Source organism: Scleropages formosus, chromosome 8, assembly GCF_900964775.1.
Source record: "Scleropages formosus chromosome 8, fSclFor1.1, whole genome shotgun sequence".
In the NCBI taxonomy this organism is placed as follows: Eukaryota; Metazoa; Chordata; class Actinopteri; order Osteoglossiformes; family Osteoglossidae; genus Scleropages; species Scleropages formosus.
In genome coordinates, this window is record NC_041813.1 from 4,503,470 (window position 1) to 4,517,727 (window position 14,258).

The 14,258-nt window shown below is 42.3% G+C and overlaps 1 protein-coding gene across 4 annotated transcripts; it reads right to left on the reverse strand.

Annotated features, from left to right (window-relative positions):
- Nucleotides 1–445: 445 nt before the first annotated feature.
- gtf2a1l (general transcription factor IIA, 1-like) lies at nucleotides 446–14,231 on the reverse strand. Of its 4 annotated transcripts, none has more exons than XM_029254416.1 (9): nucleotides 13,872–14,231; nucleotides 12,539–12,640; nucleotides 10,832–10,955; nucleotides 10,213–10,265; nucleotides 5,943–6,036; nucleotides 4,543–5,129; nucleotides 4,051–4,287; nucleotides 1,230–1,319; nucleotides 446–801 (listed from the first exon to the last, which is right to left on the reverse strand). In XM_029254416.1, exons 1-9 carry the CDS (start codon nucleotides 13,893–13,895, stop codon nucleotides 694–696), a joined length of 1,419 nt encoding a protein of 472 aa, XP_029110249.1. In that variant the 5' UTR covers nucleotides 13,896–14,231; the 3' UTR covers nucleotides 446–693. The 4 variants fall into 4 exon arrangements, with proteins under 4 accessions (XP_029110249.1, XP_029110250.1, XP_029110248.1 ...); XM_029254417.1 differs by having other exon boundaries at nucleotides 10,832–10,871; nucleotides 13,848–14,231; XM_029254415.1 differs by having other exon boundaries at nucleotides 13,848–14,231.
- Between the last annotated feature and the right edge of the window lie 27 nt (nucleotides 14,232–14,258).

Below are 14,258 nucleotides of genomic sequence, written 5' to 3' on the forward strand. Positions count from 1 at the left end.
CATGCTTTAGTTTCATTCCACTGAAAACCTCTAAATTAACCATTACATTCCAGAAAAATCTGCTCGTATTAGATTTGGACTTGGTTAATGCATTCTTTTCAGACATCGACAGCAATCTGTGGCTCTTAATGCATCCATAAGAAGGAAGGAAAGTTCAGTTATTCTGTTACCAATATGCTTCCAAAGGGAGCAATACCTGGACACAACTATTCAAAGACATTCTTCACAAGATGAAAATGTAGAAGCTGAATTTGCATCAGTACTGTCTTTTACTGAACGTAAACCAAAAAAAAAAAAATCCATTTGATACTGACAGTTGCTCAATCGAAAACAGTTACATCAAAATCATAGGTTTTGCCAACACTACCAATAAGTATTGATCGGATATCTAACTGTCCTAATGATAAAATAAACTGGCAGATTTACTGAGGAAAAAAAATTAAGAAATAAGTAAATCGTATAAAGTGCAGACAAATTTCAACAGATGTATTTACTGGCACATATGTGCCTTTTATATGCTCAACTAAACATAACATATAACCCTATAAATTTTACAGTTCTTAAACTGACTGCTTATATTTGGCCTCTGTAATCAAGGGGATACAGGAGTTATGTAAACTATCAAATGCCCTGTATCTTTTGCATGGAATGTCAGCTGAAACCCCCCCCTCCAGCATCACCTCAAAAAACACTTTACCACTCAGCCTCACCAACTGCTTTGGAGAAGACATAGTCCTTCCCCCCAAAACACATCACCCCATCCTTCAGATAGAACTTCCACCTGTTCTTACTGCGGTGTATCTGAAAGTAAGCCATAAAATGTTATAGTGGGGTTTCCATGGATACTTATTTTATGAACTTGAGCTTTTACTGGAACACAGTTACGTCCCAGAGAAAATCATTTTGTGCAAGTAGTTTGATTCATTCAACGAACATGTATAAAAGGGACATTTTAAAGAAATGGCTACCAAACCACTGTTTAACACTGCATGGAATACCATAAGCAACTGTTCTGAGTCCCATTATTATACTCTGCATGCTTTTACTGCATAGTTACAGACACACCAATATGAGCAGGTGCTGACTTGACTTGTACAACTTTCCCCATAAGTTCTCCTGCCTGTATTTCATTAAGGTCTTCAAGAGGCAACACTGCTGAATATAAGTATGCCTATTGCTTGCTAAACAAGATGGAAAGATAATACATCTGTAAGGATCACTGCCATTACCTTATCATACTGACACACCACAACGTTGTCCGTCTCAAAGAGGTCCGGGATGTCCTGCTCGCTCACATCATCCCCAGAGTTCAGGGGGTCCTGGAAGAAAAGCAACCTTATACAATAAACAGCACAGTTTTACGGCAATAAAAAGTAGGCATACCCGAAGACCACACAGAAGTTAAAAAGCAATAGGTTTGAAAGGGACTGCAAAAAATAAAAATTTTACATGATGGCTTATGCTTGAAGCCTAATGATATATCAATAAGTTAATGAAATTAACTTAATATAGCTGATCAAAACTTTATGTAACTGATTGGAGAAAGCAGAAATGTAGAAGTCACATGGACGTAACATTTTACAAGCCTTTTGCTTCCTTCCACTATTGTCTCTTCTGAAATTTTTTTTCCATGAGAGATGATCAGGTTACATTAATCCAAATGCACCTTTTTCAACTTTTTCTTCACTCCTAACTGCCCCTCTGCTGCCATTTCCTACCTCCACCCTCACTGCTGTCTTATACTTCAGGAGGAGAAGGGAGAAGAGGGGAGAAAACAAAAATGCCATCACCAGCAAGTTCTCCACATCTTTTTCACTTAGTGCCAAGTCACTCATCAAGGCCATATTCCTGAAGTGATGTACATCTCATAGAAAATATTATGTGCATTACATCAGCAGAGAGAGAGATTTAGATGCAGACGTGTGACTTAAATAGTTAGTTTTTCACCATATGAATAAATGTTCATCACTCGAGTAGCTGCATAAAAATTTATCCAAATGTTGACTATTCCTTCCTAGTAATTTTTAAAAAATATGGAACATTTACATTAAACTTCAACCTCATGCTACCACCCAAAGTCTCCACCTGCCATCCTAATCCTATTAACTCTCTTCTTTTGCAGACCATTCCCCTGCAACTAATTCCGTTTAATCCATCTTTGGTTCTCTTTCCTCTGGTTGGTTCTCATTTGCCTTCAGAACAGCCAACTTCACACCACTATTAAATCTATGAACTCAAAATCAGTTCAAAATTACAGACCAGGCTCCCTCCTTCTTTACAAAACCCACATTCCTTGGCCAGTCTGGATTCATGATCTGCCTACCCAACATGCCATCTCAGAAATTCTTCAGTATGCTAGAACTGTATGCCCCTCTACTGTTCCAATTCTCTCTGACCTCTACTCTGCATTTGACATAATCAACCACCACATCCTCCTTAGCTTGCTTGGAACAGTTTGGCATCCAAGGACGATTGAAATGGTTTGATGGTAGTTTGGCATGGCCCCTCAGTCTCTCTCAACAGGTATTCCACAGGGCTCAGTCCTTTGCCCTTTATCTGTGCTCCTTCCCTTGGCTTCTCTTATAATTGCTATGCAGATGATGCACAGCTCTTCCCACCCTACCCCCAAACATCACAGATATACCCTCACGTATCTACGTGGCTGACAAAATCACCACCTGCAACTCAACCTCTCCAAGACTGAAATATTCTACCTTCCTGCTGGCCCTCCCCTCATCAAAAGTGCTGCATCTCATTGAAGAACTTCCTCATTTCATCCACCCATCATAATTAAAAGGCTGGGAGTAACAACTAACTCTAGTCTTTAGTTCTTACAAAGACCAAAGCCATAACCGCACTATATCCAGTGAATTTACATTTATTCATTAGCTGCCACTTTTCTACAACCACTATGCTACCTGCCACCTGATCAGGAGTGTTGCAATATCCTGCCTAGACGACTGCAGTTCCCTCTTTTCTAGTATTCCAGCCTTCGCCATCAAGCCTCTTCAACTGTTACAGAATGCTGTGGCACAAGCCGTGTCTGACCTGCCAAAACATTCTCTCGTGTATCTTCTCATCTTTCTTCCTCGGCTTCCTCTAGCTGGAAGTGAGTTGTACATCACTTTTCTGAAAAGTATATGCCACATGCATCAATGTAAATGAAATCCACATTCAATATGGAGTACAGAGCTTTGGGCCTCAGAAGGGTTAAATTAAAATACAGGAAGAAAAAACGAAAATCTGGGAACACTGAACGAAGATCAGCAACCAGTCCTTGATATAGGTAGGAATTTTAAACTTCTGTAAACCGTACTCCTCCTCTGCTACTATCTAACTTCAATGTCCCTTGCAAGGACAGCCAAGCCGGGAACAACCATTCGTATTATACTGATGAAAGGAAATTTATTTAACCCTTTGAGGCAAAAGAAGAAAAGTGCAAAACATGTTGATGAGGGTACTACTCCATAATGTGAATTTTCGATTGAAGGGATCAAAGCTCTATGCACTGCAAAATACTTAAATCTGCCTTCAACCTTCACTTTCAAACAGTCTGATGAAGCATTCCACACGTTGGCAAACAGACACCGTGCCCTGCTTGTCTGGCTACACAGGGCAAAAATGCTAGGACTTTTCACGCAAGATGGCCATAAAAGTTTTTTCTAGTCTGAAAACAATGCAACAGCCCCATCTACAGCATTCTCTTAGAGAATAAATATCTAAAAAGCATCCAGAGTTGAGCTGGTAGCCTACAGTGCTTTCAGTTTTTGACAACAGATGTCTTGTTCCATTGCAGTCACAGTTAGGAATATATTTCAGGAGGAGGAAGAGTATGGCTTTGAAAAGTAAGAACATCTGCTTTGACCTTTCATAGTGGTATTACCTGTACAAAGACCACCCTGCTCACCAAAGAAGGTGTATGTCTGCAGTTGCTGACATCTTTTGCATTAAAGGTGTGTAGCAGTCATACGTATTCCCACTATGCCACAGATGCCAGTGTCAACTAAACACCCCCACCCCCATTGAAATCACTTCCTATAAAGCCCTCACCTCCTCCTCTTCTGGCATAACATCTTCCACATCACTGTTATTGCTGTTCGAGCTTCCTCCATCACTGCTGCCGTCGCCCTCCTGCAGTGCCCGCAGTGCCTCTGCATTGATCATGCCCAGAAAGTCATCTTCTGGTCCACCAGCAGCCTGCTCTTCCTCAGAACTGCTGTCACACACTCCATCCAGCTGTACTATGTCCAATAGGTCATTGTAGCTGACGGCTTTCATGAGGGCCGCCTCCAGCAAAGGGGAAAGAAATTAAGTTAGCTTCCTATAAGGAACCCCAACTCCCTTATATGCAACAATATTTTTTAACATAGAACCGTTTTTAAGGAAGGTTCTCGGTACCACTTGGAGCAATTTCAGATTTATATATGCAGAAGTTTTCACAGATAAAAAGTTTATAGTGACTTTCCTAAGTTGAGTTAAATTGTGACTGAAAGGCCACTAACGCCAGATGCTTAATGGGCAATGGCCAGCTTAGACTCTTACCTTAACAGAATCTTCTGAGTGTTCTAGGTTTACAGCCCCAGTATTTTCAGTCACTTTAGGCAAAGTACCCATTTCTGCATTATTCATATCCTCTTCTTCTCTGCCTCCAAATTCTGACCCCAAGACCTGCATCTGTCCTGCTTTTTCTTGGAGACCAGTAAGCTGGCCAACAAAAGATGAAGTTGGGCTCATATCTAGTGGCTGGGGACTGAAGTCAATGCCTTCCAGCGTAAAGGGACTATCACTAGGACTCTCTGGGGGCAGCTGGGAATGCAATAGCTTCTGCACCACTGGAGGCTGCACGGCAGGGAGCTCAGTGGAGGTGCACTGCCCCTGACCGAGCTGCTGACAGGCAACGGGTTGAGGCTCAGTGGGCTGAATGACAGGGCCAGTCGGGGCTGGTGGGTGGTTATACAGGTCATTTACTGGAGGAGCAATGGTCTGCAGGACAGTGGAGTTGGTTGTAGTTTCTTGGTGTGCTACAGGCTCTCTCTGTTCAAGGACATGCTGAATGGGCTGAGAGAGAACGCGATGGCTGCCTGGTGCTTGAGTCACCATCACTGGAACATTGACCTTATACAGATGACCTAAAATGACAAAGTCAGAAGCAGGTAGTCCTCTAATTATAGTTAAGTTGCACGTTCTGAATTTTGTATGAATACTATTCAAAGCATTTTTGAAAAATCTTAGTATTTAGGCCATTAAAGCTGAACCAGTTATACAGCAGAGTTAAAATATAAAGCTAATAAGGAAATAACTCTCCAGAATAAAGAACTGCAGCATGACATATAAAGAAATACTCTGCATCTAAATGAAAGAAAATACATTTTTGGTATTCTTTAGGTTGTGCCAATGCAGGATGCATGTGTGACTCAGACTGCAAAACTGGCATTGCACCAACTTTTTCCTGTAACCAGTTATACAGAACTCTCTGATCCCATGCAATCTATGCAGAGGATCAATGGAAAAATCTAAGAATGGTATTTTAATGGAGGCCAAGTTAGTGTGGAGGTTTGCGGGGGGGCATACAAGCAATCAAAACAATAAAAATTACAGCAGGTAGTAGGAATGTCAGTCCGTTTTGGATTAGAATTGTTGAGAGATATGGCCACATGGGAAAAAAAAAAAAAAAAAAAAAAAAAAACAAGTTTGAAGTACATAAAGTTTCATTAGTGTCTGTCTTTTAAAACTTTCTTATCTGTAGTTCCCACAAAAAATTGCCTGTATATAGCACAAGGTAATTATTCTTGAGGAGAAATGCAGCACTTCGAACTAATATGAACCGCAAGAGAAAACAGCAGTCTCAAATCTCTGCAGTTTTGAGCCAGATTTTGCATAATTGGATATCTGGACGGGAAATGTGAACAGAATTCACCAGGGGCTTCAGAAAGGTTTCTCACCCGAGGATGTCTGCAGCGTGACTCCAGCGGGAATCTGAACTGGGTAGCTCACTCCAGGTGGAAGGGAAAAGGTAGCCAGAGTACTAGAACTGTTCTATGGGACATACATAAAAAGTGATGTCTGACAATGTGTAAGAAAGTCACATAACCACAAATAATTTTCAAAACTTATCAGTAAATCCAAGGTTCACATCTACATACCCTGCAGCAGTTGTTAAACTTATTTCCTTTAAAAGAATTTTCTTAAAGCACCTTTTTCATCTCAGCAGAATCTCACTTCACCTGTTGTTGCAGACACAAATTTATTGTTCAAAACTCACAGGCCTCCAACCCACTGAGTACAGAAAGAGAGGAGAATATATTTTTAAAGGCAGTATATCCTTTGAAAATATTCAACGCACACAGGATACGATTTTACACCCCGACTGTGTACACAACTGTAAACAAACACCCAACCCAACTGACTTCACCAGGAAGCCACGGAGTAAGACATCCGAAATTGCCATCACATCTCCATGACTCAAGACCAAGTGGCTTAATTTCCTCCTCTCCTCTTCCTGTTCTCAAACATGCTCAACAACCATGTACCGTTTATCCACTTCCGGGGCAATACTCCACAGCTGCCGCATCTGGCCAGAGCCAAACCTCACCTTCCTCCTCTGCATGTGACCAGCCACATCCAACAGCTGCATCATCCCTTTCGCACATCGAACCACGTCTCTGGGGTTCTACCCCCTACCCGTCCTTACTGACGGCACTACCTTTCTCGCCATCACATCGATTCAGCCAATGTCATCTCCAAGTCCACTTTAGCACACTTATTCTCTTCGACCAAACTTGTCAATGGCAGCTCCAACATGCCCTTACCATATAACGCTACACTACTTAACAGCAGTGAACCTCAAACCACTTCCTTACCTCCTTACTAATTACCTGCTTCATTTTCTCTGCATCCCTGACAGAAAACTCATGCACCGTAAATGGCCATTTAATGCAAGGCAATAGGGTGAAGTGCAAACACACCGCTTCAATTTCTCTGGTAAGGGGGATGCATCAATGCTCTGAACACCCTTAGTGCCACGACCTCCCCCTCATCACACAACACGGACCACCACCACCTGCCCAGGCTTTTAACTGGTTTTCCCAAAATAGAAGGAATTACCTCCTCACTGATACAAAATCTCCCCTGCATCACCTTTCCAAGAATAATCAGCAGACTGCACTTAACCGTAAACTTAGCCCGCTTCAAATTATCATTCAGCTTAGGCAACAAAGGACGGGTACAAGGAGCCATACCTATAACTATAATCATGTCATCCATGAATGCTGTAATAGGGGGTAGGCGCGTCCCAGCCCTTGTAATAACTTCCATTGCGAATGCCAGTGGCGAAATTGTACATCCAACCACGATTCCAACCTCCAGCTGATGCCAAGTCGTCGTGTAGCTTTCTGTACTGAAATAGAACTGAATATCCCCAAAGTAGGCTGTCACCAGCCTCGTAACACTCTCAGGGACCTTAAAAAACCTGAATGCCTCCCATAGCAAACTGTGCAGCACCGACCCAAAAGCATTTGTCAAGTCAAAAAACACCACACAGAGACCTCTTTTCTCCTTCTTGGCAGCCTGCATCTGGTACCAAATCAGATATAAAGAGTGCTCCAAGCACCACGAGCACCCCAGAAGCCTTGCCTTCTGCACAGATGTATCAATCAAGCTATTTGCTTTCAAATATGCCACCAATCTCCCTGCCACAATGCTAAAGAAAATTTTCAATTCAACATTGACAAGGTTAATAGGCCTATCCAAACAGCATCCTTCTCCTTAGGAAGAAAAATTCTTCCTGCTCTACCCCACAATTTCTGAATAACCTCCTTCTTCCACAAAACAGCCATCAACCTCCACCAAAACTTAAGCACATCTGGTGCACATTTGTACACCTCGTATGGAACTCCATTTGGGCCAGGTGCCGAGGAGGCCCTTGCCTGCCACACAATATCTTGTACCTCCCCCCACCTTGGAGGGCTCACATCCATCTGCCATTGTATCTTCCCTACAGGGGGGATATCCACTGGTAACTCACGCCAACCATCAAGTTCTTTGCCAGAGTACACCTTGTACAGATAATATCCAGCTCCTGCTTTTCCACATTCAGTGTCCCAGACCTCTCCTTACCAAACAAAGTCTTTGCAAATTTAAAAGAATCTCTGAAAACTGCCACCCTGGCCTGCTCCTTCTTCGTTCTCTTCCTTCTAAGAGTCTCCACCCTCCTTAATATACTTAATCTACTTTTTAATCCAGCCTGTAATACACTAATACCCTCCCTTTCCCCTCCTCAGCTCACCTCCACCAGCTTCTAATCTGCCATTTTTCCTGAACAAGCCTCTCTAGCTCTACCTGCCGTCTTGACTTTACTACATCCAGCTGCTCCTTACTCCTCACCTGCATAACTCCAGATCTCTCCACCCCACAGCTATAAATAACCTCCTTTAAATCAGTCCAACTTTTTCCGCTGTCTTTCACCTTTCTCAAAATGCCCATTAACTCATTATTTATACTACCCCATACCCCAGCTTCTCTACCCCCAGCCACCTAACCTTTGACCATTGCGCCCTAAAGTTTTCCTTCCCTGGTTTACTACCCGCTGTCTGCACAGTCTCACCTGCCTGGCTTCCACCAACCAGCAACTCAGCAGCCAGTCCTGCCTCCTCAGTGCCAGGGGTACCGATACCCTGCGGACTTTGGTACGAGACCTGCCGCTGGACTTCAACCGACTCACTTGAGCTACTTCTCAACAAGTAGTGATCAATGCAGGGCCACCTGACCTCCCACATCCAGGCACCTTTTCCTTCCCTGGTAAATTTTCAGGCCTCTTATCGACGTTACCCTCCTCCACCCATAAACACAAACCAGTAATTCCCTTTCTTCACCATGCAAACTGGTTACCCCATGTACATCCCACTGCTCATAGTCATAACCGTTCCAAGATCAGAAACCATAAAAATATAACTAACATCGCAATCCTGACACTGAAATTTTGAAAATCATATTTTAGGAAGTATATAACATAAAAGTTGCAGCTACCATATAATGCAACAAGAACTACTGAAAAGTCAAGGATCGTTACTGACATCTGTAATACCGAAAAATTAAAAATGCAAATGAACATTACACACACACACACACACACATTTTCAGAACCGCTTGTCCCATACGGGGTCACGGGGAACCGGAGCCTAACCCGGCAACTCAGGGCGCAAGGCTGGAGGGGGAGGGGACACACCCAGGACGGGACACACCCAGGACGGGACACACCCAGGACGGGACGCCAGTCCGTCGCAAGGCACCCCAAGCGGGACTCGAACCCCAGACCCACCGGAGAGCAGGACTGTGGTCCAACCCACTGCGCCACCGCACCCCCCGCAAATGAACATTATTTATTCCTAAATAGGCTCCTTAATATCATCTCACACTTAGGATTTGCCTTTTCCTATGATCACTATGTCAGTCTGACCTAATTTTTTGCCCCCAGTCGCAAAAGATTTTCATATGCTATTCCCAACACAAAGGGTGCAAGCGTCAATAGGAAACAAATCCACACAACTTTTTTAGGAGACAAAATTACTATAATGGCGTTGGTAACAGAACGTCTTAGTCAAAAGCATCTAAAATTAAGAGGACCATGGGACAGTCAAGGGCTATATTTCCTACAGAAGGATCTAGAAAGATCGCCGTTTTACATATGAGTCTAGCACACAACTAAACAACTGTAAACACCTAAAGATTCACAACTGTACATTAGCATCTTGCCTCCATTTCCAAGTGACATTACACAAAGCTTACAGATTTTCAGAAAATCTAATGGTGTCTAACAGACCTGCATTAAAAATCACCTAAATTTACTTTTCTTGAATTCTACATATCAAACTATGCTATCAACACCAATGCTCCAACACCAGCCTGGATATTTTCAAAGGCTGTTTCTACTTCTGAATGGAACCCTAACAGGTTGATGGGTCATCTTAAAGGATGCAGCTGCACAGTAGTATACAACACAATTGACCTCAAATGCATTAGCAGTGCAGCGACTATTGTTAATAGAACTGAAAGGATGTAATTGTAATTTTGCCCACCTGGATGGCAAGCATCCATTCAGCCTAACAGCAGCAGGTACACAAGTGCCACAGCTCAGGACATATGCACGCACTGGTTGAGCCATTCGGAACCCTGTTTTGTATGATTTTATGTGGCATGATGCATACTGGGACTTACCGCCTTGGCAGTGAAGTTATGAAGATTTTGACCTGCAGGAATGACGATTGAGGCTGGTGGGATAAAGCATAAGTCAAAAATCAGATTTTTCTCTAAAGTAAATCTCTGTTACAGCGAAAGATTACCATAAAAAGAGACAGCACTCTCAAACTTAGTACATGTATACTGTGCAATTTTTGTTTACCAAGTTTGAAGGTGCTGCAACTTATCTCAAACGAGTGCATACAATTGCGATTCCAGCTCCCAAACTCAATCTTTAACACTGTCACTTTAGCCCGATGACCAGATACTGTAATTTCTGTTACAATGAAAGCTAATATTAACCACTTTCTAGTTTACAGGGATTTATTTAAGTAGTACTGCAACAGTAAGTCAGGCCATTTACATGTAAAATAATAAGCAAATAGCTACTAAAGCTGCCTAACTAAAAAGTATTCAACAACCTGTTTTTGAATCTGATCATCCACTGAATTATGAAATGTATAGTGCTTAATGGAGAAATACAAGTAAAACAAAAGAAATGACACAAAAAGACACTACAGCAGACACCACAAAGATCTAATGATCATTCACAACATGGTATAACGAATGGAGCATTCCAAAAACTTCTTAAACTGACCTGTGGGCTTACGAAGTGTCTGCGCATAGTTTGTAGGAAGCTGCAGAACAAAGTTGGATGGATTGAGGGTGTCTTTCATGAAACCTTCAACAGCTTTTGACTGCATAACCTTAGACTCCCACAGCTATATGAAAACAAACAATTTTGATTATTGGCCATTAAAGCTCACTTGTAACCCTCCTTCATTCATCAAGGTTTTTTAAACTAGTACAACGTAGCATAGATGCTGAAGAGGGTATAAAGTGAAGACTATAGGACTGAAAGAAGTATTCAGAAGGCTCAAATAACCTGGTACATATATGGCCCCTACAGATCCTTTACCAACATTGTCAGAATAGGTTTCAATTAAATCTTCCCATTTTATTGTGCTTTAATCACTTTAAATTATTGCACTATTTCACAAGGTTTGTAGTATTAGACATTTCAATGAGATGCATATGGGGGAACAAAATGTTTACCTGGTAACAATGTCACATATTACAAACAGCTATACACACACACACACAGAGTCAGAAACCGCTTATCCCAAGCGGGGTCGTGGCGAACAAGCAACACAGGGTGCAAGGCTGGATGGAGAGGGGACACACCCAGGACGGCATGCCAGTCCGTCGCAAGGCACCCCAGCGGGACTCGAACCCCAGACCCACCAGAGAGCAGGACCCAGCCAAACCTGCTGCGCCACCATGCCCCCCAACAGCTACACATTTTCAAACAGTTGTTTCCTGTTTATTTTTAACTTGCATTTTCACAGTTTGCTTTTGCTCCTCAAGAAAAATTTTAGTAATCTATTTACATAAACACAATTATGGAATAGGTGTGTCAGACCACTTTGCTTCCACCCATATTTGAGTTTGTGTCTGTTATTCCTCTGTATCTGTGATCAATAACCCAACGACTAAAGTTACACTTGTTTATAGAATGAATCAGTCAATCAGAATTTATTAGGGTTTTTTCAGTCATTTTAAATTACTTCTGTAATGTAACTCAAAATAAATACTACAATCTTAAATACTTTTTACTTATCGTAACCATAGCCGAGATGTTTACAGAACCTCACTCTTGTTCACCACTTGTCCGTGTCAGGGTTACAGCGGTCCAAAATCTGTCTCAGAATCACTGTGCACTTGGCCAGGAGGGGCGCACTTTACACAGGATGATAGTCCAGCGGAGGGTGGCCACGCCCACATTCACTAAGTCACAAAGTATGGGTAATTTAGAGTCATCAGTTAACCTGAAATGCATGACTGTGGCCTGCAGAAGGAAACCCACATGAACACATGGAGAACCTGCAAACTATACACAGAGTTCTGGATCTGAACCTACACCCAAACAGTTCAAGGCACAGCGGGGCAGCAGTACTACCCGCTCCACCACAGTGCCACCCTTTTACAAACCTATTTAGTAAATGTATTGAGGAACGTCTGTATTGAGCATTTACTGATTGAGATCTCTTGTACCACGCTAACAGAGTTAAAAACAAAATGAATAATGAACACAGATCCAGTCCTAGTTGTGCTCATAAGATTAGGAGGCACCGTTTCAAAATCAGTAAAGGACATTTCAGTATGACGTTACGTGAAGAACATCACGCTGAACAGCATGTTCGAATAGGTCAGGGTGAACACTTGCAGTCAAGGTTCGCATCAGTGCACCTAACCACATAAAAGCCAGGTTACCTTCCTTAGGACTCGCAAGGTGCGCCCTCACCTGTCTGAGCTCCTCAAGCACACGCTCCTCCACACCTTCATCCAGAAAGACCTCCCGCATACTCTCAATGACATCATCAATGACAGAGATGTAGAGCTTGGGCTGGAAGACATTCCACATTTTCCCAGAGGGGAAAAAAAACAGCAAATGTGTATGTTCATCCTTTACATAACAGGACCCATACAATGCAGAACTGCTAGAGCAACTAACAAAAATACATACCCTTTTCTCATACCGCTAATTGCATGGTCATTTTTGTTTTGGAAACAGGCATTTTCTATACATTTGCTTGTATCAGGAACTCATTTCAAATATTCTGGAAGAAATACACACTATTTCTCAAACCTAAAAGGTTTTTGTCACTCTGGATAGGTTCTGGTTAAAATTCAGCGCATAAACCTCTACTACTCTGGAAACAATGACAGCTTGTATAAATAAAGCCTTAATGCAAGGATCTTTTATTTTTAAAAAATGATAATGTTAAATATTGTATTGTTAAAATTTGGTTAGTGCCGCCGAACAGCGTCGTTAGCGTCATAATCATGTTCGCGTGCAGCGCAATGAGTGAGAAACAGTGATTTTGTGAACTTTGCACGAAACATCCCTGAGCCGGAATACGAAAATCATTTTCAAAATGTGTCCCGAAAACGCTGAAAATAACATTTTTAAACATGGGACGGCTGTCCTGCTATTTGACATGTCAAATTTTAAGTGACGTTCTCTGGGGAACTTGTTTTTTTCTGGGTGGAAATAATACTATGGCAATTCGCAGAGGACCGAGTTCCTGGGATGAATTAACCCCGCTATACGAGGGATTGGTGCGGTCAAGCCGAGTAAAGAGTTAATAAAAAAAAAAATGGTACCTAACACAGTAGTACTGAGCTGTTTTAGCCCAACTGAAAGTATCAATACTCGCATCAGCAGGAGACTCTCAGTGACAGTCTTAAATAATTAGATAAAACCGGCGGCGCCTGACTAAGACTTCTAAACGAAATGCAACAACAAACTGAAACTAGCAGCGTTGAATTTTAAAAGTGTTTCACTTTCTACAACTAAACCAAGCAAAGCAGTTAGCTTTTCGTTTTTATTTTTATTTTAAAAATAAGCATATACGATCACTCAGCAGGAGAGCGGTAGCTAAATCAATCAATGATCTCTCGCAGTGCACAGTGACAGTCACACACAGCTAACTCACTGCAACAGAAGTTACAGCAGGACTGAAGACGAGCATTCAAATGTAGTCTTTGCGTTTTTTTTAAACGGTGACATTAACAGCATAACGTGTCGGCTACAACACACTTTTACACACTCTGGAGTACTTTGGGCGACTCACAACGGGGCTGGAATTTGAAAGCATCGCCGCGTTCCGCCTTTTTCCCCCCTCAGCTGCAGGTGGCCGTCAGCACTGCGCGCAACTGCGCTGCTCGCGAGCTCCTTCATTAGGCGCGTGACGAGCGGGAAAAGAGCAGCCGGTGCCGTCTTTGGTGGCGTCTCTCTTCAGCGTTCAACATTCTGTACTCCGTCTCCTTCGCTCCATTATTAATATTCAGACCACGACATTAAATTAATTCTTCCACTCTTGATACCTCGTACTTTTTCTTTTCTTAATCTCAAATTACTGGGTGTCCAACATGCAGTACAACTCCAAAATGATGACGTCATTTTACGCCATAACTGGAGGGTTTCTTAAGCAGACTTCTTCTGCAGCTAGAGCACAAAG

Coding starts and splice junctions, on each gene's coding strand:
- gtf2a1l (XM_029254415.1), bottom strand. CDS start 13,895: ATGCTTTCAAATTCCAGCCCCGTTGTGAGTCGCCCAAAGTACTCCAGA. Junction 10,956..12,538: donor TGCTTGAGGAGCTCAGACAG/GTGAGGGCGCAC, acceptor GTTTTCATATAG/CTGTGGGAGTCTAAGGTTAT. Junction 10,266..10,831: donor GACACTTCGTAAGCCCACAG/GTCAGTTTAAGA, acceptor TTATCCCACCAG/CCTCAATCGTCATTCCTGCA.